Genomic DNA, 26426 nt, shown 5'->3' with positions numbered 1-26426 from the left:
CTCTACCACCCTCCCAGGCAATGCATTCAGACCGTCACCGTCCTCTGAGTAAAAAGGTTTTTCCTCACATTCCCCCTCCTATCCCTCACCTTGAACGTATGTCCCCTTGTGACTGACCTTTCAACTAAGGGGAACAGCTGCTCCTTATCCACTCTGCCCATGTCTCTCATCTTGTACACCTCGATCCGGTCGCCACCTCAGTCTTCTCTGCTCCAACAAAAACAACCCAAGCCTACCCAACCTCTCTTCATAACTTAAATGTTCCATCCCAGGCAGCATCCTGGTAAATCCCCTCTGCATCCCTTCCAGTGCAATCACATCCTTCCTACAATGTGGCAACCAGAACTGCACACAGCACTCCAGCTGTGGCCTCACCAAAGTTCTATACAACTCCAACATGAACAAAAAGAATTATAGCACAGGAACAGGCCCTTCGGCCCTCCAAGCCTGCACCAACCATGCTGCCTGACTTAACTAAAACCCTGTACCCTTCCAGGGACCATATCCCTCTATTCCCATCCTATTCATGTACTTGTCAAGACACCCCTTAAAAGTCACTACCGTATCCGCTTCCACTACCTCCCCCGGCAACGAGTTCCAGGCACCCATCATCCTCTGTGTAAAAAATCTGCCTCGTACATCTTTAAACCTTGCCTATTGCACCTTAAACCTATGCCCCCTAGTAATTGACTCTTCCACCCTGGGAAAAAGCTTCTGACTATCCACTCTGTCCATGTCTCTCATAATCTTGTAGACTTCTGTCAGGTCTCCCCTCAACCTCCGTCACTCCAGTGAGAACAAAACTTCCCTGCTTTTGTAATCTATGTAAGAAGTCTCACAACACCAGGTTAAAGTCCAACAGGTTTATTTGGTAGCAAATACCATAAGCTTTCGGAGCACTGCTCCTTCGTCAGATGGAGTGGATATCTGCTCTCAAACAGTGCATAGACACAGAAATCAAGTTACAGAATACTAATTAGAATGTGAATCTCTAAAGCCAGCCAGGTCTTAAAGGTACAGACAATGTGGGTGGAGGGAGCATTCAACATAGGTTAAAGAGATGTGTATTGTCTCCAGACAGAACAGCTAGTGAGATTCTACAAGCCCAGGAGGCAAGCTGTGGGGGTTACTGATAATGTGACATAAATCTAACATCCCGGTTTAGGCCGTCCTCATGTGTGCGGAACTTGGCTTGATTGATAAAGGCAAGTGTCCCATATGCTTTTCTCACCACCCTACTAACCTGCCCTTCTGCCTTCAGAGATCTGTGGACAAACACGCCAAGGTCCCTTTGTTCCACAGAACTTCCCAGTGTCCTACCATTCATTGAATACTTGTTAAATTACTCCTTCCAAAGTGTATAACCTCACAGATTAAATTCCATCTGCCCATTTGACCATTCTGTCTATATCTTCTTGTAGCCCAAGACACTCCGCCTCACTGTTAACCACCCAGCCAATCTTTGTGTCATCCGCAAACATACTGATCCTGCCCCCACATATAGTCATCAATGTCATTTTATAAATGACAATAGGGGGCCCAGCTCAGATCTCTGGTACGCCACTGGACACTGGCTTCCAGTCACTAAAGCAGCCTTCTGTCATCACCCTCTGTCTCCTATAACTGAGCCAATTTTGAATCCACTTTATCAAATTACTCTGTATCCCATGTGAATTTACCTTCTTTACAAGTCTCCCATGTGGGACCTTGTTAAAGGCTTTGTTGAAATCCATATAAACTTCATTGACTGCACTGCCCTCATCTACATATCTGGTCGCCTTCTCAAAATTCAATCAAATTTGTTAGGCATGACCTCCCTCTGATGAAGCCATGCTGACCATTCCTGATTAAACCTTGCCTCTCCAAGTGGAGATAGAATCTCACATGGCATATGAATTATCTAACGTGTGGCCTTGTCTAAATGGAAGGGGAAGGTCTGATGTACTTCTCGCTTTGACGTTCATTGTGCAGTGGGCAAGTTTTACATCTCAGAAACAGCTCAACAACTTTAAAGTTTGACGCCGAACAGCATAAGTCCAAAGATGTGCGGGTTAGGTTGATTGGCCATGCTTAGTGTCAGGGGGATTAGCAGGGTAAAGTGTGGAGTTGCAGGAATAGGACCTGGGTGGGATTGTGGTCGGTACAGACCCAATGGGCCGAACGGCCGCCTCCTGCACTGTAGGGATTCTATGATAAGGAAATATTAAGGTAGATGGGATTTCAGAGCTTGGGGCTTTGGCAACTGAAGGCATGACCATCAAAGGTAGAGTGATTAAAATGAAGGATGGTAAAGAGACCAGAATTGGAGCAGTGCAGATATCTCATAAGAACATAAGAACTAGGAGCAGGAGTAGGCCATCTGGCCCCTCGAGCTTGCTCTGCCATTCAATAAGATCGTGACTGATCTTTTTGTGGACTCAGCTCCACTTACCCGCCCGCTCACCATAACCCTTAATTTCTTTACTGTTCAAAAATTTATCTATCCTTGCCTTAAAAACATTCAATGAGGTAGCCTCAACTGCTTCACTTTGCAGGGAATTTCACAGATTCACAACCCTTTGTGTGAAGAAGTTCCTCCTCAACTCAGTCCTAAACCTGCTTCCCCTTATTTTGAGGCTATGCCCCCTAGTTCTAGTTTCACCCGCCAATGGAAACAACTTCCCTGCTTCTAATCTATTCCCTTGATAATATATGTTTCTATAAGATCTCCCCTCATTCTTCTGAATTCCAATGAGTATAGCCCCAGTCTACTCAGTGTCTCCTCATAAGCCAACCCTCTCAACTCTGGAATCAACCTACTGAATCTCCTCTGCACCCCTTCCTGTGCCAGTATACCCTTTCTCAAGTAAGGAGACCAAAACTGTACATAGTACTCCAGGTGTGGCCTCACCAGCACCTTATACAACTGCAACATAATCTCGCTGTTTTTAAACTCCATCCCTCTAGCAATGAAGGACAAAATTCCCATTTGCCGCCTTAATTACCTGCTGCACCTGCAAACCAACTCCTTGAGATTCCTGCACAAGGACACCCAGGTCCCTCTGCTCAGCAGCATGCTGCAATTTTTTACCATTTAAATAATAGTCCATTTTGCTGTTATTGCTACCAAAATGGATGACCTCACATTTACCAACATTGTACTCCATCTGCCAGACCCTCGCCCACTCACTTAGACTATCTATATCCCTTTGCAGACTTTCAGCGTCCTCTGCACACTTTGCTCTTCCACCCATCTTAGTGTCATCTGTGAATTTTACATGCGACACTTGGTCCCCAAATCCAAATCATCTATGTAAATCGTAAAGAATTGCGGTCCCAACACTGATCCCTGAGGCACACCACTAGTCACTGATCGCCAACCAGAAAAACACCCATTTACCCCCGCTCTTTGCTTTCTGTTAGTTAACCAATCCTCTATCCATGCTAATACGTTACCCGTAACACTTTATCTTATGTGGCAGTCTTTGGTGTGGCACCTTGTCAAATGCCTTCTGGAAATCCAGATACACCACATCCACAGGTTCCCCATTGTCCACTGCACATGTAATGTTCTCAAAGAATTCCACCAAATTAGTCAAACATGACGTGCCCTTCATGAACCCATGCTGCGTTTTAACAATGGGACAATTTATATCCAGCTGTCTCGCTATTTCTTCCTTGATCGTAGATTCAAGCATTTTCCCTACTACAGAAGTTAAGCTAACCGGCCTGAGTTACCTGTCTTTTGTCTACCTCCTTTCTTAAACAGTAGCATCACATTTGCTGTTTTCCAATCTACAGGAACCACCTCAGAGTCCAGCGAACTTTGGTAAATTACCACTAGTGCATTTGCTATTTCTCCCGCCATCTCTTTCAGTACCCTGGGATGCATTCCATCAGGACCAGGAGACTTGTCTACCTTTAGCCGCATTAACTGCCCAAAACTACCTCTTTCGTGGTGATAGTTTCTAGGTTTGGAGACTTGTCGGGCTGGAGGAGTTTACATCGATGAGAAGTGGTGAGGCCATGGACTGATTTGAAAGTGAGGGTGAGAATTTTAGAATTGTGTTGCTAAACTGGGTGTCGATGTAGCACAGGAGATGATGGGTGAAATGATACCAGTTAGAACACAGGCAGCAGGAGTATTGAATGACCTTAATTTTCTGAAAGGTGGGTAATGAGAAGCTGGCGAGTGTGTTGGAATAGTCAAGCCCAGATGCTGATCAATGACCGGTTTGGAATAATACTGTAGCTTCAGGCTGGAAAGATACGAATGTATCTGATCAAATCTCTTTATGTAAGTAAAGATTGGAATTTAGAAATATGTGCATGACGTTAAGGAATATGGAGAGAGAATGGGAAACGGGCATTGAAGTGGATGATAGGTCATGATCCTAAATGAATATTTCTCATCAGTATTTACTGTTGAGAAAAGCATGGATGTTAGGGAAGTTGGGGAAATAAATAGTGATGTCTTCAGGAGTGTACATATTGCAGAGAAGGAGGTGCTGGAAGTCTTAAAGCACATCAAGGAACCTGATGAAGTATATCCCAGGATGTTGTGGGAGGCTAGGGAGGAAATTGCGAGTCCCCTAGCCAAGATATTTGAATCATCGATAGTCACGGGTGAGTGCCTGAAGATTGGAGAGTGGCAAATGCTGTGCCTTTGTTTAAAAAGGGCTGCAGGGAAAAGCCTGGGAACTACGGGCCAGTGAGCCTCACGTCTGTGGTGGGTAATTTGTTGGAAGGTATTTTGAGAGACAGGAATTACACTCATTTAGAGATGTAAGGACTGATTAGGGACAGTCAGCATGGCTTTGTGAGTGGAAAATCACATCTCACAAATTTGATTGAGTTTTTTGAAGGGGTAACCAAGAAGGTAGATGAGGGCAGTGCAGTCGATGTTGTCTACATGGACTTTAAGCAAGGCCTTTGACAAGGTACTGCACGGTAGGTTGTTGCATAATGTTAAATCTCATGGGATCCAGGGTGAGGTATCTAAATGGATACAAAATTGGCTTCTTGACAGAAGCCAGAGGGTGGTTGTGGAGGGTTGTTTTTCAAACTGGAGGCCTGTGACCAGCGGTGTGCCTCAGGGATCAGTGCTGGGCCCGCTGTTATTTGTCATTTATATTAATGATTTGGATGAGAATATAGGGGGCATGGTTAGTAATTTTGGAGATGACACGAAGATTAGTGGCATAGTGGACAGTGAAGAAAGTTATCTCCAATTGCAGCGGGATCTTGATCAATTGGGCCAGTGGGCTGACGAATGGCAGATGGAGTTTAATTTAGACAAATGTGAGGTAATGCATTTTGGTAGATTGAACCAGGCAGGACTTACTCAGTTAATGGTAGGGCGATGGGGAGAGTTACAGATCAAAGAGATCTCGTCCAGAGATGTGCGGGTTAGGTTAATTGGCCATGCTAAATTGCCCCTTAGTGTCCCGGCATGCGTAGATTAGAGGGATTGGCGGGTAAATATGTGGGGATAGGGCTGGGTGGGGTTGTGGTCGGTGCAGACTCGATGGGCCGAATGGCCTCTTTCTGCACTGTAGGGTTTCTATGATTTCTATGAGGAGTACATGTTCATAGCTCCTTGAAAGTGGAGTCACAGGTGGGCAGAGTGGTGAAGAAGGCATTCGGCATGCTTGGTTTCATCGGTCAGAACATTGAATGCAGGAGTTGGGACGTCTTGTTGAAGTTGTACAAGACATTGGTAAGGCCACACTTGGAATACTGTGTGCAATTCTGGTCACCCTATTATAGAAAGGATATTGTTAAACTAGAAAGAGTGCAGAAAAGATTTACTAGGATGCTACCGGGACTTGATGGATTGAGTTATATGGAGAAGCTGAATAGACTGGGACTTTTTTCTTTGGAGTGTAGGAGGCTGAGGGGTGACCTTATCAAGGTCTATAAAATAATGAGGGACATAGACAAGGTAGATAGTCGATATCGTTTCCCAAAGGTAGGGGAGTCTAAAACTAGAGGGCATAGGTTTAAGGTGAGAGGGGAAAGATACAAAAGTGTCTGGAGGGGCAATTTTTTCACAGAGGGTGGTGAGTGTCTGGAACAAGCTGCCAGAGGTAGTAGTAGAGGCAAGTACAATTTTATCTTTTAAAAAGCATTTAGATGGTTACATGGATATGATGGGTATAGAGGGATATGGGCCAAATGCGGACAATTGGGATCAGCTTAGGGTTTTTTTTAAAAAAAGGGCAGCATGGACAAGAACATAGAACATAGAAAGCCACAGCACAAACAGGCCCTTCGGCCCACAAGTTGCGCCGATCACATCCCCACCTCTAGGCCTATCTATAGCCCTCAATCCCATTAAATCCCATGTACTCATCCAGAAGTCTCTTAAAAGACCCCAACGAGTTTGCCTCCACCACCACCGACGTCAGCCGATTCCACTCACCCACCACCCTCTGAGTGAAAAACTTACCCCTGACATCCCCCCTGTACCTACCCCCCAGCACCTTAAACCTGTGTCCTCTCGTAGCAACCATTTCAGCCCTTGGAAATAGCCTCTGAGAGTCCACCCTATCCAGACCCCTCAACATCTTGTAAACCTCTATCAGGTCACCTCTCATCCTTCGTCTCTCCAGGGAGAAGAGACCAAGCTCCCTCAACCTATCCTCATAAGGCATGCCCCCCAATCCAGGCAACATCCTTGTAAATCTCCTCTGCACCCTTTCAATGGCTTCAACATCTTTCCTGTAATGAGGTGACCAGAACTGCGCGCAGTACTCCAAGTGGGGTCTAACCAGGGTCCTATAAAGCTGCAGCATTATCTCCCGACTCCTAAACTCAATCCCTCGATTAATGAAGGCTAGTACGCCATACGCCTTCTTGACCGCATCCTCCACCTGCGAGGCCGATTTAAGAGTCCTATGGACCCGGACCCCAAGGTCCTTCTGATCCTCTACACTGCTAAGAATGGTACCCTTCATTTTATACTGCTGCTCCATCCCATTGGATCTGCCAAAATGGATCACCACACACTTATCCGGGTTGAAGTCCATCTGCCACTTCTCCGCCCAGTCTTGCATTCTATCTATGTCTCGCTGCAACTTCTGACATCCCTCCAAACTATCCACAACACCACCTACCTTGGTGTCGTCAGCAAACTTACCAACCCATCCCTCCACTTCCTCATCCAGGTCATTTATGAAAATGACAAACAGCAAGGGTCCCAGAACAGATCCCTGGGGCACTCCACTGGTCACTGACCTCCATGCAGAGAAAGACCCCTCCACAGCCACTCTCTGCCTTCTGCAGGCAAGCCAGTTCTGGATCCACAAGGCAACAGCCCCTTGGATCCCATGCCCTCTCACTTTCTCAAGAAGTCTTGCATGGGGGACCTTATCGAACGCTTTGCTGAAGTCCATATAGACCACATCCACCGCTCTTCCTTCGTCAATGTGCTTGGTCACATTTTCAAAGAACTCAACCAGGCTCGTAAGGCACGACCTGCCCCTGACAAAGCCGTGCTGACTACTTTTGATCATACTAAACTTCTCTAGATGATCATAAATCCTGTCTCTCAGGATCCTCTCCATCAACTTACCAACCACTGAGGTTAGACTCACCGGTCGGTAATTTCCCGGGCTGTCCCTGTTCCCTTTCTTGAATATAGGGACCACATCCGCAATCCTCCAATCCTCCGGAACCTCTCCCGTCTCCATCGACGATGCAAAGATCATCGCCAAAGGCTCCGCAATCTCCTCCCTCGCCTCCCACAGTAACCTGGGGTACATCCCATCCGGTCCCGGCGACTTACCAACCTTGATGCCATTCAATAGTTCCAACACATCCTCTTTCTTTATGTCCACATGCTCGATCCTTTCTGTCCTCCGCAATCCAGCAGTACAACCACCCAGATCCCTTTCCACCGTGAATACCGAGGTAAAGTATTCATTAAGCAGCTCCGCCATTTCTAACGGTTCCGCACAAACTTTTCCCCCTTCACCTTTTAAGGGTCCTATGCCTTCACATCTCATCCTTTTACTCTTGACATATTTGTAGAAAGCCTTGGGATTCTCCTTAATCTTACCCGCCAAGGTCTTCTCATGACCCCTTCTCGCTCTCCTAATTTCCTTCTTAAGCTCCTTCCTACATCGCGTATACTCCTCTAAATCCTTAACACCTCCTAGCTCTCTGAACCTTCTGTACGCCTCTCTTTTCTTATTCACCAGGTTCATCACAACCTTCGTGCACCACGGTTCCCGTACCCTACCAACACCCCCCTGTCTCATCGGAACGTTGTCATGCAGAGCTCCAGACAAACATTCCTTGAAAATCCTCCACTTTCCTTCGGTACTTTTCCCCAAGAATGCCTCCTTCCAATTTACCCGTCTAATTTCCTCCCTGATGACACTGTATTTCCCTTTACTCCAGAGAAACACTTTCCTAGCCTGCCTGACCCTATCTCTTTCCAATGCTATCGTGAAGGAGATAGAATTATGATCGCTATCCCCAAGATGCTCACCCACCGAGAGATCCTCCACCTGTCCAGGTTCATTAGCCAGCACCAGATCAAGAACAGCCTCTCCTCTAGTAGGCTTATCCACATACTGTGTCAGGAAACTCTCCTGGACACACCTAACAAACTCCTCTCCATCCAAACCCCTAGCCCTAGGGATATTCCAATCTATGTTTGGGAAATTAAAATCTCCCATCACGACAACTCTGTTATTCCTACATCTCTCCAGGATCTGTTTCCCCATCTGCTCCTCAACATCTCTGTTACTATTGGGCGGCCTATAGAAAACACCCAGCAAAGTTACCGACCCCTTCCTGTTCCTAACCTCCACCCACAGAGATTCCGTAGTCAGTCCCTCCACGGCGTCCACCTTCTCTACAGCCGTGACACTATCCCTGATCAACAGTGCCACTCCCCCCCCTCTCTTGCCTCCCTCCCTGTCCTTCCTGAAACATCTAAAACCCGGCACCTGAAGCACCCAGTCCTGTCCCTGAGACATCCAAGTCTCCGTAATGGCCACCACATCACAATTCGAAGCAGCAATCCACGCTCCAAGCTCATCCACTTTATTCACTACACTCCTGGCATTAAAATAGACACATCTCAGACCTTCAGCCTGAGCACTTCCCTTCTCCATCACTCGTCTAACCTCCCTCTTACCCTGTCTACATTCCTTATCTATTTGCGAGCTAACCTCCTCGCTCTCAGTCCCCTCATTTCGATTCCCTCCCCCCAACCTTTCTAGTTTAAAGTCTCACCAGTAGCCTTAGCCAACCTTCCTGCCAGGATATTGGTCCCCCTGGGATTCAAGTGCCACCCGTCTTTTTTAAACAGGTCACACCTGTCCCTAAAGAGGTCCCAATGATCCAAGTACCCAAATCCTTGTCCCTTGCTCCAGTCCCTCAGCCACGCATTAATTCTCCACCGATTCCTGTTCTCACTCTCCCGCGGCACAGGCAGCAATCCCGAGATTACTACCTTTGCATTCCTCTTTCTCAGCTGTCTACCCAACTCCCTATATTCTCTTTTCATGACCCCTTCCCTCTTCCTACCTATGTCAGCAGTACCTATATGCATCACGACCTTGGGCTCCTCTCCCTCCCCCTTCAGGATTTCTGGGACTCGACCAGAGACATCCCGGACCCCTGCACCAGGGAGGCAAACCACCATCCGAGAGTCCCGTCTGTGTCCGCAAAAACGCCTATCTGACCCTCTCACCGTAGAGTCCCCAATTAGCACTACCCTCCTTTCCTTACCCCTTTGCACTACTGGGCCAGGCTCAGCTCCAGAGACACTGCCACCGCTGCTTCCCCCAGGTGGGCTGTCCACCCCAGTAGTACTCAGACAGGAGTACTTATTATTAAGGGGCACATCCACCGGGGTACTCACCATCACCCGAGCTTTCTCCTTCCTCACTGTTACCCAGTTACCCTCCTCCCGTGGTCCCGGTGTGACCACCTGCCGATAGCTCCTGTCAATGACCTCCTCACTATCCCTAACCCGGCGAAGGTCCTCGAGCTGCAATTCCAGTTCCCTAACATGGTCCCTTAGGAACCGCAGCTCAACACACCCAGCACAGATATGGTCGTCTGGGAGGCTAGGAGCCTCCAGGACCTCCCACATCCTACATTGGGAACAACATACTGGCCTGACAGTCATAATTGCCCTTTTAAACACAGGGAAAAAAGTGAATGAAGATTATTCCTCTCTGTTCCAAATTATTTCTACCAAGGTACCCGGAGAAAAGTAACTTATAAATAAAAATTTTTTAAAATAAGAAACTCACCCCTGCTCGCCCTTTCTGCCTAAGCCCGATGAGCCAAAGCCCCTCAGTTCTCACTCAGCTCCGTCTCACTCCGCTGCCCGCTCCCAACGCTGCCCGCTAGATAGTGGGACCTGCCTTTTAAACCTCCTGTGCACTAAAGTTGGGCCGAAGGGCCTGTTGGGCCGAAGGGCCTGTTTCCATGCTGTAAACCTCTATGACTCTTATCATATTGAATGGCGGAGCAGGCTCGATGGGCTGAATAGCCTACTCCTCCTGTGATCTTATAATTAGGGATGGGCAACAAATGCTGGTCTTGCCAGCAATGTCCAGACCCCATGAAAGAATAAAATAAATGTAATAACAGAATACTTTAGAAAATAATGGTACGATTGGGCACAGCCAGCATGGATTTATAAAAGGGAATTTTTTTGAGGCTGTAACTAGCAGAATGCATAAGGGGGAATCAGTGGATGTAGTATATTCAGATTTTCAGAAAGCTTTTGGTAAGGTCTCACACGAGAGGTAAACAAAATTACAGCACATGGGACTGGGGGATCATACAGGCATGGATTGAGAACTGGTTAATGGACAGAAAACAGAGCAAGAATAAATGAGTCATTTTCAGGTTGGCAGGCTGTGACTAATGGAGTATTGCAAGGATATGTGCTTGGGCCCCAGTTATTCACAATCTATATCAATGGCTTATTCCATTGTATGGTACATACAAGTCATACAGTTTTACAGCACAGAAAGAGGCCCTTTGGCCCATCGTGTTTGCACCTGCCACCAAGCTCTTATCTATTCTAACCCCATTTTCCAGCACTTGGTCTGTAGCCAGGTGGGGATTAAATGTCATATTTCCAGTTCACAGGTGACACAAAACTAGGTGCGATTTGTAAGGAGAATGCAAAGATGCTGCAAAGGGATTTGGAGTGGCTGAGCGAGTGGGTTAAAATTTGGCCAGTGGAATACAATGTGAAAAAGTGAGAGATTATCCACTTTGGTAGGAAAAGAGAAATCCAGAATATTTAGCAAATGATGAGAGGCTGGAAAGTGTTGAACTTCAAAAGGACTTGGATGTCCTTGTTCATGAGTCACTGAAAGCTAACATGAAGGTACGGCAAGCAATTAAGGCAGATAGGAAATATACAGTGAATGGCAGAACCCTTAAGAGTATTGATAGGCAAAGGGATCTGGGTGTACAGGTACATAGGTCATTGAAAATGGCAATGCAGGTGGAGAAGTCAAGAAGGCATACGGCATGCTTGCCTTCATCGGCTGGGGTATTGAGTTTAAAAATTGGCAAGTCATGTTGCAGCTTTAAAGAACCTTAGTTAGGCCGCACTTGGAATATAGTGTTCAATTCTGGTCGCCACACTACCAGAAGGATGTGGAGGCTTTGGAGGGGGTACAGAAAAGATTTACCAGGATGTTGCCTGGTATGGAGGGCATTAGCTATGAGGAGAGGTTGGAGAAACTTGGTTTGTTCTCACAGGAGCGATGGAGGTTGAGGGGAGACTTGATAGATGTCTACAAGATTATGAGAGGCATGGACAGAGTGGATAGTCAGAAGCTTTTTCCCAGGGTGGAAGAGTCAATTACTAGGGGGCATAGGTTTAAGGTGCGAGGGGCAAGGTTTAAAGGAGATGTACGAGGCAGATTTTTTACACAGAGTAGTGGGTGCTTGGAACTCGTTGCCGGGGGAGGTAGTGGAAGTGGATACGGTAGTGATTTCTAAGGGGCGTCTTGACAAGTACATGAATAGGATGGGAATAGAGGGATATGGTCCCTGGAAGGGTAGGGGGTTTTAGTTAAGTCGGGCAGCATGGTCGGTGCAGGCTTGGAGGGCTGAAGGGCCTATTCCTTGTGCTGTAATTTTCTTTGTTCTTTGTATGTGTCAGCCTTTTGCAAGAGGATTTGAGATTATGTTTAAAGATATCTTACTGCAGTTATATAAACTCTTGGTGAGACGGCACCCAGAATAATATGTGCAGTTTTAGTCTCCTTGCCTAAGGAAAGATATACTTGCCATAGGAATGCAACAAAGGTTCACCAAATTAATTCCTGGGGTGGAGGGATTGTCCAAGAGGGATTCTCTGGAGCTTAGAAGAATAAGGGATGATCTCATTCAAACATATTCTTACAGGGCTCGACAGGGTTGATGCAGGAAGGGTGCCTCCCTTGCCTGGGGGTTCTGGAACCAGGGAATATCGTCTCGGAATAAGGGATGAGAAAATGAGGAGGAATTTCTTAACTTAGAGGGTGATGAGTCTTTGGCTCCAGAGGGTTCTGGAGGCTCGGTCATTGAGTGTGTTCAAGATAGATCGATAGATTTCCACATATTAAAAATAACAAGGGAAAATGGTGTTGAAGTAGAATATCAGCCATGATCTCATTGAAAAAAGCAGACTTGAAAGTCTGAATGGCCGCCTCCTCCTGCTTATTCTAAAACACATGAGTTGGACAGCATCAGTGGAAAACGCAAAACATCAATGGCTCAGGTATAATCCTTCACTGATAGCTTCTCTTATTTTCCTTTCTCCACAGATGCTACCTGTCTTGCTCATTGTTCCAGCATTTGCCATTTTTGTTCCAACCCTCAGCATCTGTTCTGGTACAATTTTATATATGTATGGAAATATATTTAGATATGGGCTGTATTTTTAAATTATTGCCTGAAGATTATTAACATTAGGCTGTCAAATTATTTTTGTTTGTGAAACTTGACTTCCCCGAACCCTGAAAGTTACAGGTTTGATCATTTTGTTAAATTTCAAACTTAAGGGTCTTTGCTGCTTTGTCCCAGTGGATGCTGCACATTTAATTAGATTAATGCTAGTAGTATGTTACACATCTCAACAGTGAACCTCTGCATAGAAATTTAGCGATTTTTCTTTTTTTCTAATTACGAGGTATTGCAAAGTCGCAAAGAACTTGAGCTTTGCAATGCTTGTAATGGTTTCTAACGATTGTAATCAAAGGTAGTATTCCTAACTGCAGGAAGTTTCTGCCAGTCTGTAACCAATATAACGCCGTATTGCTGTCTGCTGATTCATGGGCAATTTCTAATGTCTGTATTTTAATGCTATGTGATTCTGACAATATGTTGTAATGCAAGAGTTTTCACTCTTTGCCCTTTTCATTAGTAGAGGTGTAAGTAATTATTTCTGTTCATTTCAGTGCTGGTTGACTTTTGCACCAGTTGCAGATCAGACAGCGCAGTATTTCCACATTTCCATGGATCAAGTCAATTGGTTATCAATGATCTACCTTGTTGTTGGTGTTCCCTTTGGCTTTGGGACAACGTGGATACTCGACATGCTTGGACTTAAAACTTCAGTAAGTTTAGTTTTATATTTTTATATAATCTCCAAGTTTTTTGGTGCATTTTTGGCTTTGCTTACTGTCTACATATATTGAAATATGGTGATAAAATTTGCTGCTTTGGAATATGCTTTAGGGGATAATGCATTTTCTGAGACTACAATTAACTGGAGGAAACGGTTGTACAATATCCCTTTCCTTAATGATTCAGGAGCCCAGTGCAAGCGAAAAGGCTGAAGCATTCGTAACCATCTTCAGCTAGAAGTGCCGAGTGGATGATCCATCTTGCCTTCTTCAGAGGTCCCCAGCATTTCAGATGTCAGTTTTAGCAGATTTGATTCACTCCAAGATATCAAGAAATGGCTGAAAGCATTGGATACTGCAAAGGCTATAGGCTCTAACTACATTCTGGAAATAGTGCTGAAGACTTGTGCTCCAGAACTACCTGCACCCCTGAACAAACAGTTCCAGCACAGCTACAACACTGGCATCTACTTGGCAATGTTGAAATTACTCAGGTATGCCCTGTCCACAAGAAGCATAACAAATCCAACCTGCCAATTACCACCCCATCAGTCTACTCTTGGTCATCAGTAAAGTGATAGAAGGGATTATTTTCAGCATAAACACGTGGCATTTACTCAGCAATGATGCTCAGTTTGAATTCCTGACATCATTCTTGCCTTGATCCAAATATAGGCAAAAGAACTGAACTGCAGAGGTGAGTTTATAGTGACTGCCCTTGACTTCATTGCAGCATTTGACCAAGTGTGGCATAAAACAGTCCTAGAAAAACTGGAGTGGATCTGAATCGGAGGGAAAAAACTTTTCTAGTTGGAGTCACACCTACCATAAAGGAAGATAGTCGTGGTTTTTGGAGGTCAATTATCTCAGTCCCAGGACATCGCTGCAGGAGTTCCTTGCGGTAATGTCCTCGACACAAACTTCAGTTGTTTCATCAATGACCTTCCTTCTATTTATATGGTTAGAATTGGGTGTGTTTGCTGATGAGTGCATAATATTCAGCACCATTCGTGACTCATCAGAAACTGAAGCAGTCTGTGTCCATATGCAGTAAGACCTGGACTAGACAACATTAAGGCTTGACTGATAAGTGGCAAATAACATTTGCACTACAGGAGTGCCAGGCAATGACCATCTCCAACAAGAGAGACTCTAACCATTACCCCATGACATCAAATGGCATTACCATCACTGAATCACCCATGAGCGATATCTTGGGGATTATTACTGACCAGAAACTGAACTGGACCAGCCATATAAATACTAGAACTACAAGATCAGGCCTGAGGCTGGAAATCCTGTGGCGAGTAACTCACCACCTAACTCCTCAAAGCCTGTCCACCATCTACAAGGCACAAGTCAGGAGTGTGATGGAATACTCTCCACTTGCTTGGTATGAGTGCAGCTTCAAGAAGCTCAACACCATCCGGGTCAAAACAGCCAATTAATTGTCTCCTCGTCCACCATCTTCAACATTCACTCTCTTCACCACCAATGCACAATGGCAGCTGTGTGTACCATCGGCAAGTTGAACTGCAGCAACTCATCAAGGCTCCTTCGGCAGCATCTTCCAAATCCATAACTGCTACTACCTAGAAGGACAAGGGCAGCAGATGCATTGGAACACATCTGCAAATTCCTCTCCAAGCAGTACATTATCTTGTACTTGGAACTATATTGCTGCTGCTTCACTATTGCTGGGTGAAAATCCTGGAACTCCCGTAACAGCGCTGTGGGTGTGCCTACACCACATGGACTGCAGTGCTTCAAGAAGTAGCTCATCACCACCTTCTCGGGATCTGGGAATGGACAATTAGCCAGCATTACCTACACCTTCATGAAAGAAAAAAATCAGGTTGTACCGTTTAAATTTCAAACCTTTTGGGCTCTGAATAAAACATACAAACAATTGTTGATTTGGTCCTATATTGATGTACAGTAAAGCAATCTCTTTATTCACTTCATACCTTTAAGAGCCCCACTGATGTTAGATGTGAGTTTATCTCAAAACCCAAAATGATAACTTGGAGCACCAGTTCTTAAATGTGTATTGGTATAATAGAACAAAGATGATCAAAGAAAAGTCCAGCACAGGAACAGGCCCTTCGGACCTCAAGCCTGTGCCGATCATGATGCCCTAACTAAACTAAAAAAAATCCTCCTGCCCTCACTCGGTCCATATCCCTCTATTCCCTCCCTATTCATGTACTCATGAATGTGAGGAAAGATATACAAACCAGTGAGGAAATGTCTAGTCTTGCTGTTAGCATTCAAATAAAAGAAACTCTCCAAGACAAAAGACACTTAAACTAAAATAATGGCTACAAACACGGTATCTTATGGAATTAACCCAGTCCCCATCTGTCTATAGAAACATAGAAAAACTACAGCACAAACAGGCCCTTCGGCCCACAAGTTGTGCCGAACACATCCCTACCTTCTAGACCTACATATAACCCTCCATCCTATTACGCTCCATGTACTCATCCAGGAGTCTCTTAAAAGACCCAATTGAGTTCGCCTCCACCACCACTGACGGCAGCCGATTACACTCGCCCACCACCCTCTGTGTGAAAAACTTACCCCTAACATCTCCCCTATACCTACCCCCCAGCACCCTAAACCTGTGTCCTCTCGTAGCAGACATTTCCACCCTGGGAAAAAGCCTCTGAGAGTCCACCCGATCTATGCCTCTCACCATCTTATACACCTCTATTAGGTCTCCTCTCATCCTTCGTCTCTCCAAGGAGAAAAGACCGAGCTCCCTCAGCCTATCCTCATAAGGCATGCCACTCAATCCAGGCAACATCCTTGTAAATCTCCTCTGCACCCTTTCAATCTTTTCCACATCCTTCCTATAGTGAGGCGACCAGAACTGAGCACAGTACTCCAAGTGGGGTCTGACGAGGGTCTTATATAGCTGCATCATTATCCCCGGACTCCTAAACTCAATCCCTCGATTGATAAAGGCCAGCACACCATACGCCTTCTTAACCACCTCCTCCACCTGCGGGGCCGATTTCAGAGTCCTATGGACCCGGACCCCAAGGTCCTTCCGATCCTCCAAAGTACTAAGAGTCTTTCCCTTTATATTGTACTCCTTCATCCCATTTGGCCTACCAAAATGGACCACGACGCATTTATCTGGGTTGAAGTCCATCTGCCACTTGTCCACCCAGTCTTGCATCCTATCTATGTCCCTGTGTAACTTCTGACATCCCTCCAGACTATCCACAACCCCACCAACCTTCGTGTCGTCAGTAAACTTACCAACCCATCCCTCCGCTTCCTCATCCAGGTCATTTATGAAAATGACAATCAGCAAGGGTCCCAGAACAGATCCCTGGGGCACACCACTGATGACCGACCTCCATTTAGAAAAAGACCCATCTATACCCACTCTCTGCCTCCTTTGGGCAAACACAGTAAGAAGTTTAACAACACCAGGTTAAAGTCCAACAGGTTTATTTGGTAGCAAAAGCCACACAAGCTTTCGAGGCTCTAAGCCCCTTCTTCAGGTGAGTGGGAATTCTGTTCACAAACAGAATTTATAAAGACACAGACTCAATTTACATGAATAATGGTTGGAATGCGAATACTTACAACTAATCCAGTCTTTAAGAAACAAAACAATGGGAGTGGAGAGAGCATCAAGACAGGCTAAAAAGATGTGTATTGTCTCCAGACAAGACAGCCAGTGAAACTCTGCAGGTCCACGCAACTGTGGGAGTTACAAATATTGTGACATGAACCCAATATCCCGGTTGAGGCCGTCCTTGTGTGTGCGGAACTTGGCTATCAGTTTCTGCTCAGCGACTCTGCGCTGTCGTGTGTCGCGAAGGCCGCCTTGGAGCTTTGGGCAAGCCAGTTCTGGATCCACCGGGCAGCAGCCCCTTGGATCCCATGCCCTCTCACTTTTTCTAGAAGCCTTGCATGGGGGACCTTATCGAACGCCTTGCTAAAATCCATATAAACCACATCTACCGCCTTCCCTTCGTCAATGTGTTTAGTCACATTTTCGAAGAACTCCACCAGGCTCGTAAGGCACGATCTGCCCTTGACAAAGCCATGCTGAGTATTCTTGAGCATACTAAACCTCTCTAAATGCTCATATATCCTGTCCCTCAGGATCTTCTCCATCAGTTTACCAACCACTGAGGTTAGACTCACTGGTCGGTAATTACCTGGGCTATCCCTATTCCCCTTCTTGAAAATAGGAACCACATCCGCAATCCTCCAATCCTCCGGCACCTCTCCCGTCTCCTATGTTCCTGATCTCTCAGAGAAGCCCCTTGTCCCAAATCAATATCCTATACAGTATATCTCAACAAACTAAATCCAGCAAATAGTTATCACCCACAAGTTAACATTAGGAAGTCCTTTTTCGTTTCAGCATTAGTGCTTCTGAAGTTTTCAAACCACTGCCTGGAGCCTAGGATTGTGTGTTCTGGGAAAGTTCTGCTTTCCAGCTGGGCATGGCTTTGGTCGTAACTGCTGAGCAGCTATTGTCCTCTCCTCAACTTTGAGAAATTAACTAGCTTCTAATGTTCCATATTTCCCTTTTAGTCTCCTATCTAAACAAATTGCCTGGGACCAGGCTTTTAGCATATGTAAATTGTATTCTTATATCTCCATTTTGAACACACCGCTTCTACAATTTTAACACCTAAAATTCTATATCCATTGCTCCCCACAGTCACTTAAATAACACTTGTTTCCAATTGCTAAATTAATTTGCATATCAAAATCCTCCAGACAGCTGCACTCATCTGTTTCCTTTATCCAATTCTTTATTTTATCCAAAACTACTTTAATTTATTATATTCAATTCTTAAATCTTCAATTTATTCAAACACCTTCCACTTTTCATCCCATAGTCTCCACTGAAGCAATTGGACTGGAATTCCCCCTTCGCATCCACCATCCTGAGGAACAAGAAAGCAATCAGACAAGGGTTTAAAAATATCCTGAAAATCAAAGTAGTAAAACAGCCAGGTTAGGCATGAGACAGAATTAATGCCAGTGATATGATATACATGTTGAGGCTAGTTACTGGATCCACACATCTCTTTGAATGATGTCCTAGTATCTTAGTCTACTTGAACAATCTGACACATGGTTCAAGGCCACTCTGAAACGAGCATGTGTGATGATGCAGCACTCCTTAACTATTACACTGAGAAACCAGTCCGGACCATGTGCTCAATTTCTCGAGTGGGACTGGAACCCCGTCTGTTGACTTGAACATAAATTCAATTGGTAGGAAAGCACATTGATGGTGCTCGCTTAACTTTCAAAAAATGTTGTTTTTCCTGGCAAATTACTTATTCCCAATGTGAGCTATCTGTTACAAATAGGATTGTGCCTGTACGTATGCTGTTTCTTTGTGCAGCATTTGCCTGTACTTATTAAAGTTAACAAATTGTATTAAACTTTGTGAATTTGTATAATTTCTCAATGGCAGTGCAATTTCTTATTAATCAGAAACTCTTTTTGAAAGGCTCAGGAGTTTTGTGGGGTGTTATAGATTATAAAGTTGGCTACACTTTCAAAACAAGTAGAACATCACTTGAATGATTTAAAGCATGGAGAATATCTGCAAGCCTGTGTAACTTGTAAAGAATTATTCCACTGCATATACTCTTAAAAACATGAACTGGTCACCTAATAATTCAATATTTATTTTGATCTTCCACACTGTAGTTGATCCTGAGCTCATGGCTGAACTTGGCTGGTTGTGCAGTGCAACTCCTAAGTGTTGCTTTCTTCATACCTCATGAAAGCTGGAGATTTCCTCTCCTGATGGTGGGCCAGACTCTTGGTGCATTGGCACAGCCTTTGGTTCTCTTTTCTCCAACAAAATTGGCTGCTATTTGGTTTCCGGAACAACAGAGAGCAACAGCAAACATGATTTCATCAATGGGTGAGTTGTTTGGCTTGGAATGAATATGACTCATCTTTCAAAAATACCAGTGACTTTTCATTTGGATTGCTATGGGCTATGTGTAAGATCAGTCAACAATCTCGGCAAAGCACCAAATATCCACCATTTTCTACCAAAGTGAAACAAGCAAAAATAATGCTTGGCTGTATAATTCAAGGCATTGGGCACAAAAGCAAGCAAGCTAAACTTTATAAAACACTGATTCAACCACAGCTACAATTCTGTGAACGATTCTTAGTACAACATTTGAGGAAGGGGGAGGCAGTGGCATAGTGGTATTGTCACTGGACTAATAATCCATAGAGCCAGGGTAATGCTCTGGGGACCTGGGTTCGAATCCCACCATGGCAGATGGTGAAATTTGAATTCAATAAAACCTGGATTTAAAAGTCTAATGAAGACCACAAAACCATTGTCGATTGTCATAAATCTGGTTCACTTAATGTCCTTTAGGGAAGGAAATCTGCCATCATTACCTGGTCTGGCCTACATGTGACTCTGGATCCAAAGCAATGTGGTTGATTCTTAACTGCTTCTTCAAGAGAAATTAGGGATGGGCAACAAATGTTGGTCCAGCCAGCGACGCCCACAGCCCATGAATAAATTTTTTAAAATGGTACCAGGAATTCAGGTTCATAGACTGGAGAAGCTTGCTTTCCTTGGAGCAAAAATAATTATTCTTCAAAATCATTAACAGTTTGATAAAATAAATAGAGGAAGTCTTTCTGCTGGTAAAGAGAGTCAGTAATCAGAGGACAAAGTAAGATAATTGGTGAATGTGGAATCTTATTGATGCTACGAGTCATGGTCTGGAATGCATAGCTTGAAATGGGATGGAAGTGGTTTCAATAATAACTTTCAAAATGGAATATGCTTAAATTTGTGGGGCCATGAAGCGAGAGTGGAACTAGTTAGCCGACCCTGGTGATGCCACTCTAATGTTCCATACCAAATGTGAATATTTTATGTTGTGTTATCCTACATGTCCTGTAATTTAAAGGAGTAAGTAGTGGTAGATGAGCTCCAAAGAGTGGTGTGCTCCTCACGCTTCGTGTAGGAAGCCAGGAACACTTCCAATGCCCAGGGCAGGTATGTATGCAGGAAATGTGTTCAGCTCCAGTTACTGGAAGCCCGGATTTCAAAACTGGAGTGGCAGCTGGGGGCACTCAAGCATCTGCAAGGTGGAGAGTATCATGGATAGCACATATAGAGAGGTGGTCACACCAAAGGCTAAGATTCCCCAGGTAAGAAGGGAATGGGTGACCACCAGGTAGAGCAAGAGGGTGAGGCAGGCAGTGCAGAATCTCCTGTGGCCATTCCCTGAAAAACCGATATACTGTCAAGGGGAGTGACCTCAGGGGAAAGCAGCAACAGCCAAATTTGTTGTACCATGATTGGTCTGCTGCAGAATGGAGGAGTAAAAACTGAGAATGCCACGTTGGAAGAAATAATAGCAAATTGGATTATTATCTAAATGAAAAGAAATTACAACATGCTGCTGTGCAGAGGGACCTGGGGGTCCTTGTGCATGAGACGCAAAAACCCAGTCTGCAGGTGCAACAGGTAATCAAGAAGGCAAATGGGATGTTGGCCTATATCGCAAGGGGGATAGAATATAAAAGCAGAGATGTCTTGCTGCATCTGTACAGGGCATTGGTGAGGCCACAGCTGGAATACTGTGTGCAGTTTTGGTCCCCTTATTTGTGGAAGGATATATTGGCCTTGGAGGGAGTGCAGAGAAGGTTCACCAGGTTGATACCAGAGATGAGGGGTGTTGATTATGAGGAGAGACTGAGCAGATTGGGTTTGTATTCGTTGGAATTCAGAAGGCTGAGGGGGGATCGTATAGAGACCTATAAGATGATGAAGGGGCTGGATAGGGTAGAGGTGGAGAGATTCTTTCCACTTAGAAAGGAAGCTAGAACTAGAGGGCACAGCCTCAAAATAAAAGGGGGTCGGTTTAGGACAGAGTTGAGGAGGAACAACTTCTCTCAGAGGGTGGTGAATCTCTGGAATTCTCTGCCCACTGAAGTGGTGGAGGCTACCTCGTTGAATATGTTTAAATCACGGATAGATGGATTCCTGATCGGTAAGGGAATTAGGGGTTATAGGGACCAGGCGGGTAAGTGGAACTGATCCACTTCAGATCAGCCATGATCTTATTGAATGGCGGGGCAGGCTCGAGGGGCTAGATGGCCTACTCCTGCTCCTATTTCTTATGTTCTTAGAATGCAATAGTTACCGGGGATTCGATTGTAAGGGACATGATAGGCATTTCTGTGGCCACAAACAAGACTCCAGGCTGGTATGTTGCCTCCCTGGTGCTTAGGGTCAAGGATGTCTTGCAGCATTACAGGACATTCTGAAGGGGGGGGGTGAACAGCCAGTGGTCGTGGTACACATCGGTACCAATGACATAGGTTAAAAAAGGGATGAGGTCCCAAAAGCAGAATACAGGGAGTTAGGAAGCAAGTTGAGAAGTTGAACCTCAAAGGCAGTAATCTCAGGATTACTACCAGTGCCATATGCTAGTCAGGATAGAAATAGTAGGATATATTGGATCTATATGTGGCTGAAGCAATGGTGTGAGGGGGAGGGTTTGAGATTCCTGGGGTATTGGAACCGGTTCTGGGGAGGTGGGACCTGTACAAACTGGATGGGTTACCCTGGGCAGGACCGGGACTGATGTCCTGGGGGGAGAGTTTTTGCTGGAGTGGTTGGGGAGGGTTTACACAATAATGGGAGGCAGATGGTGACCTACGCAAGGAGTCAGAGGAGGGGGAATCAAGGATAAAACTCAACGACAGGGGAATAAGAAAAGTCCTCGGCTGAGAAACCAAGGGCCAGATTCAAACAGGGCCACAGCGAAAAATGAGAACAGGACCAGTAACGATAAAAAAGATGATCCTGAAGGTTTGTGCCTTATCGCACAGAACACTCAATAACATGGATGAATTAATTGCGCAAACAGATGCAAACGAGTCCGATACCTTTTTTATTTATTAGTCACAAGTAAGGCTTACACTAACACTGCAGTGAAGTTACTGTGAAATTCCCCTAGTCACCACACTCCGGAGCCTGTTCAGATCAATGCACCTGACCAGCACATCTTTCAGACTGTGGGAGGAAACCGGAGCACCCAGAGGAAATCCATGCAGACACGGGGAGAATGTGCAAAATCCGCACAGACAGTGACCCAAGCCGGGAATTGAACACGGGTCCCTGGCGCTGTGCCATCCCTAGTCAGAATTACAAAGACATGGCTGCAGGGTGTCCAAGAATGGGGACTGAACACCCAGGGTATTTAGGAAGGACAGAGAAAAAGCAAAAGGTGGTGGAATTGCATTGCTGGTTAAAGAGGAAATTAACACCACACTGAGGAAGAATATTGGCTCCGACAATGGTTCTATGGTTGTATATTTAAGAAAAACTTGGACGGGTTCATGGATGAGAGGGGTGTGGAGGGATATGGTCCAAGTGCAGGTCAGTGGGACTAGGCATAAAATGGTTCGGCACAGACAAGAAGGGCCAAAAGGCCTGTTTCTGAGCTGTAATTTTCTATGGTTCTAATGGTTCTGTAGGGGCAGAGCTAAGGAACACCAAGGGGCAAAAAGCATTAGTAGAGTTTTTATATCAACCCCCAAACTGTAGTGGTGATGTTAGGAATGACATTAACAGGGTATTAGAGATGCCCATGTTAAAGGAACACATTAAATTATGGGTGATTTTAATCTGCAAATAGATTGGGCAAATCAAATTCCTGGAGTGTATATGGGATGGTTTTTTGGACCAATTCTTTGAGGAACCCACAAGAAGCCAGGCCATTCTAGACTGGGTACTGGGGAATGAGGGAGGAATAATTGGCGAAGTTTTACAAGATCCCTTGAGGATGAGCGATCATAACATAGAATTTTTCATCAAGATGGAGAATAATGTAGCTGATTCTAAGACTAGGTTCCTGAATCTTAAATAAAGGAAGCTGTGATGATATGAGGTGTGAGTTGGTTATGATAGATTGGGAAACGTTACTTAAAGGAATGATGGTGGATCAGCAATGGCAAACATTCAAAAAGCGCATGGGTAAACTGCAACAATTTATTCCTGTCTGGTGCAAAAGTAAAACTGGAAAGGTAGCCAAACCATGGCTGACAAGGGAACTTAAAGATAGTATTAGATCCAAAGCAGAGGCATTCAAATTGGCCAAGAAAAACAACAGACCTGAGGATTGGGAGCATATTAGAATTTAGCAAAGTGGGACCAAGGCACTGATTAAGAAAGGGAAAATAAAGTATGAGAGTAAGCTTGTGTAGAACATAAACACCGACTGTAAAATGTTCTATAGATGTGAGGAGAAAATGTTTAGTGAAGACAAATGTAGGTCCCTTACAGTCGGAAACAGGGGAATTTATAATGGGGAACAAAAAAATGAATAACTAAATACATACTTTGGTTCTACCTTCACAAAGGAGGACACAAATAAGATACCAGAAATATTGGGGAACACGGTTTAGTGAGGGAGGAACTGAAGGAAATCAGTATTAATGGAGAAATGGTGTTGGGGAAACTGGGATTGAAGGCCGATAAATCCCCAGGGCATGATAATCTACATCCCAAAGTACTTGAGGAAGTGGCCCGAGAAATAGTGGATGCATTGCTGGTCATCTTCCAAGATTCTGTAGACTCTGGAATAGTTCCTACAGATTGGAGCGTAGCTAATGTAACCCCACTGTTTAAAAAGCGAGGTAGAGAGAAAATAGGGAGCTATACACCAGTAAACCTACCATCTGTAGTTGGGAAAATTCTAGAATCTATTAGCAAAGATTTTATAGCAAACATTTTGAAATAGTGGCAGGATTGGACAAAGTCAGCATGGATTTGCAAAAGGGAATAATTGGCGAAATCATGCTTGACAAATCTACTGGAATTCTTCGGGGATGTAACTAGTAAGTTGATGAAGGGGAGCCAGTGGATGTGGTTTATTTGGACTTTCCGAAGACTTTCGACAAAGTCACACACAGGAAATTAGCAGGTAAAATTAAAATCCATTGGATTGAGGGTAGTGTATTGAGATGGATAGAAAACTGGTTGGCAGACAGGAAACAGTTGGAATAAATGGATCTCTTTCTAAATGGCAGACAGTGACAAGTGGGGTACCCCAGTGATTAGTGCTGGGACACCAGCTGTTTACTATATATATTCTTTTGGATAAGGGAACTAAATGTAATATCTCCAAATTTGCAGATGACACACAACTGGGTGGGAGGGTGAACTGTGAGGAGGATATAAAGATGCTTCAGTGTGATTTGGACAAGCTGAGTGAATGGGCAAATGCAGGGCAGATGCAGTATAATGTGGATAAACGTGGAGTTATCCACTTTGGAGGCGCGACAGCGGTTAGCATTGCTGCCTCACAGCACTAGGGACCTGGGTTTGATTCCCGGCTTGGGTCACTGTGGAGTTTGCACGTTCTCCCTGTGTCTGCGTGGGTTTCCTCCGGGTGCTCTGGTTTCCTCCCACAGTCTGAAAAATGTGCTGGTTAAGTGCATTGGCCATGCTAAATTCTCCCTCAGTGTACCCGAACAGGGGACGGAGTGTGGCGACTAGGGGATTTTCACAGTAACTTCATTGCAGTGTTAATGTAAGCCTACTTGTGCTACTAAATAATAAATAAATAACATGGGAAGGCAGATTACTATCTGGCTATGAATTAGGAGTGGGGAATGTGCAATGCGGCCTGGGTGTCCTCGTACACCAGTCACTGAAGGTATGTAGGTGCAGCAGGCAGTAAAAAAGGGCAAATGGTAGGTTGGCCTTCATAGCGAGAAGATTCGAGTACAGGAGCAGGGATGTCTTGCTGCAATTCAGGGCCTTGGTGAGGCCACACCTGGAGTGTTGTGTGCAGTTCTGGTCTCCTTATCTGAGGAAGGATGTTCTTGTCCTTGGGGGAGTGCAGAGAAGGTTTACCAGACAGATTCCTGGGATGACGGCAGTGATGTATGAGGAGAGATTGAGTCAGTTAGGATTGTATTCGTTGGAGTTCAGAAGAATGAGCGGAATCTCAAAAATCTAAAAAAGTCTGATGAGACTAGACAGGGTAGATGCGAGAAGGATGTTCCCGATGGTGGGGGTGTCCAGAACTAGAGGTCACAGTCTGAGGATACACGGTAGACCTTTTAGACTGAGATGAGGAGAAATTTCTTCACCCAGAGAATGGTCGGCCTGTAGCAATTGGTACCACAGAAAGCAGTTGAGGCCAAAACATTGTTTCTAAGATGCAGTTAGATATAGCACTTGGGGTGAAGAGGATCAAAGGATTTAGGAAAAAGGCAGGATTAGGCTGTTGAGTTGGGATGATCCGCCATGATCATAATGAATGGCAGAGCAGACTTGAAAGGCCAAATGGTCTACTGCTCCTAATTTCTATATTTATACAGATGCTACCTGCTTTGTTTCGTAAGTGACGTTATGGAGCAATTAAATGAAATATTCACTTTTACCTGTGAGCTTAAAATTTTGTATTGAGTCTCTTTTTTTCTCCTATAAAAGATATTTGTATTGAATAGAGTTGAATCTTGGCTTTAATTTTTTTAAACATCACCAAAGAACAACGCAACGCCATCCATGCTCTCAAGACCAACCGCAACAGTGTCATCAAACCAGCAGACAAAGGAGGGGCCATCGTCATACTGAACAGAACGGATTACTGCAAAGAAGTGTACCGACAACTGAACAACGAGGAACACTACAGACAGTTACCCACAGATCCGACCAAAGAACACACCCGTCAACTCAGCACTCTGATCAAAACCTTTGATCCGGACCTTCAAAACACCCTCCGTGCTCTCATCCCACGTACTCCACGCGTTGGAGATCTCTACTGCCTCCCAAAGATACACAAG

General features: G+C 44.9%; 1 protein-coding gene across 1 annotated transcript in view; it reads left to right on the top strand.

Moving 5' to 3' along the window:
* slc49a3 (solute carrier family 49 member 3) overlaps window positions 1-26426 on the top strand; it is a gene marked incomplete at its 5' end in the record, with an annotated part of 97714 nt that overhangs the window by 16321 nt on the left and 54967 nt on the right. The window contains 2 exons of the mRNA XM_078202250.1: window positions 13416-13574; window positions 19287-19506. Coding sequence (XP_078058376.1) covers window positions 13416-13574; window positions 19287-19506 — 379 coding nt within the window. The remainder of the gene's footprint in view (window positions 1-13415; window positions 13575-19286; window positions 19507-26426) is intronic.

The sequence above is a fragment of the Mustelus asterias genome, chromosome 1 (assembly GCF_964213995.1).
Source record: "Mustelus asterias chromosome 1, sMusAst1.hap1.1, whole genome shotgun sequence".
NCBI classification, from domain to species: domain Eukaryota; kingdom Metazoa; phylum Chordata; class Chondrichthyes; order Carcharhiniformes; family Triakidae; genus Mustelus; species Mustelus asterias.
The sequence above is the reverse complement of the archived record's forward strand: the minus strand, read 5'-3'. Positions and strand labels throughout refer to the sequence as shown.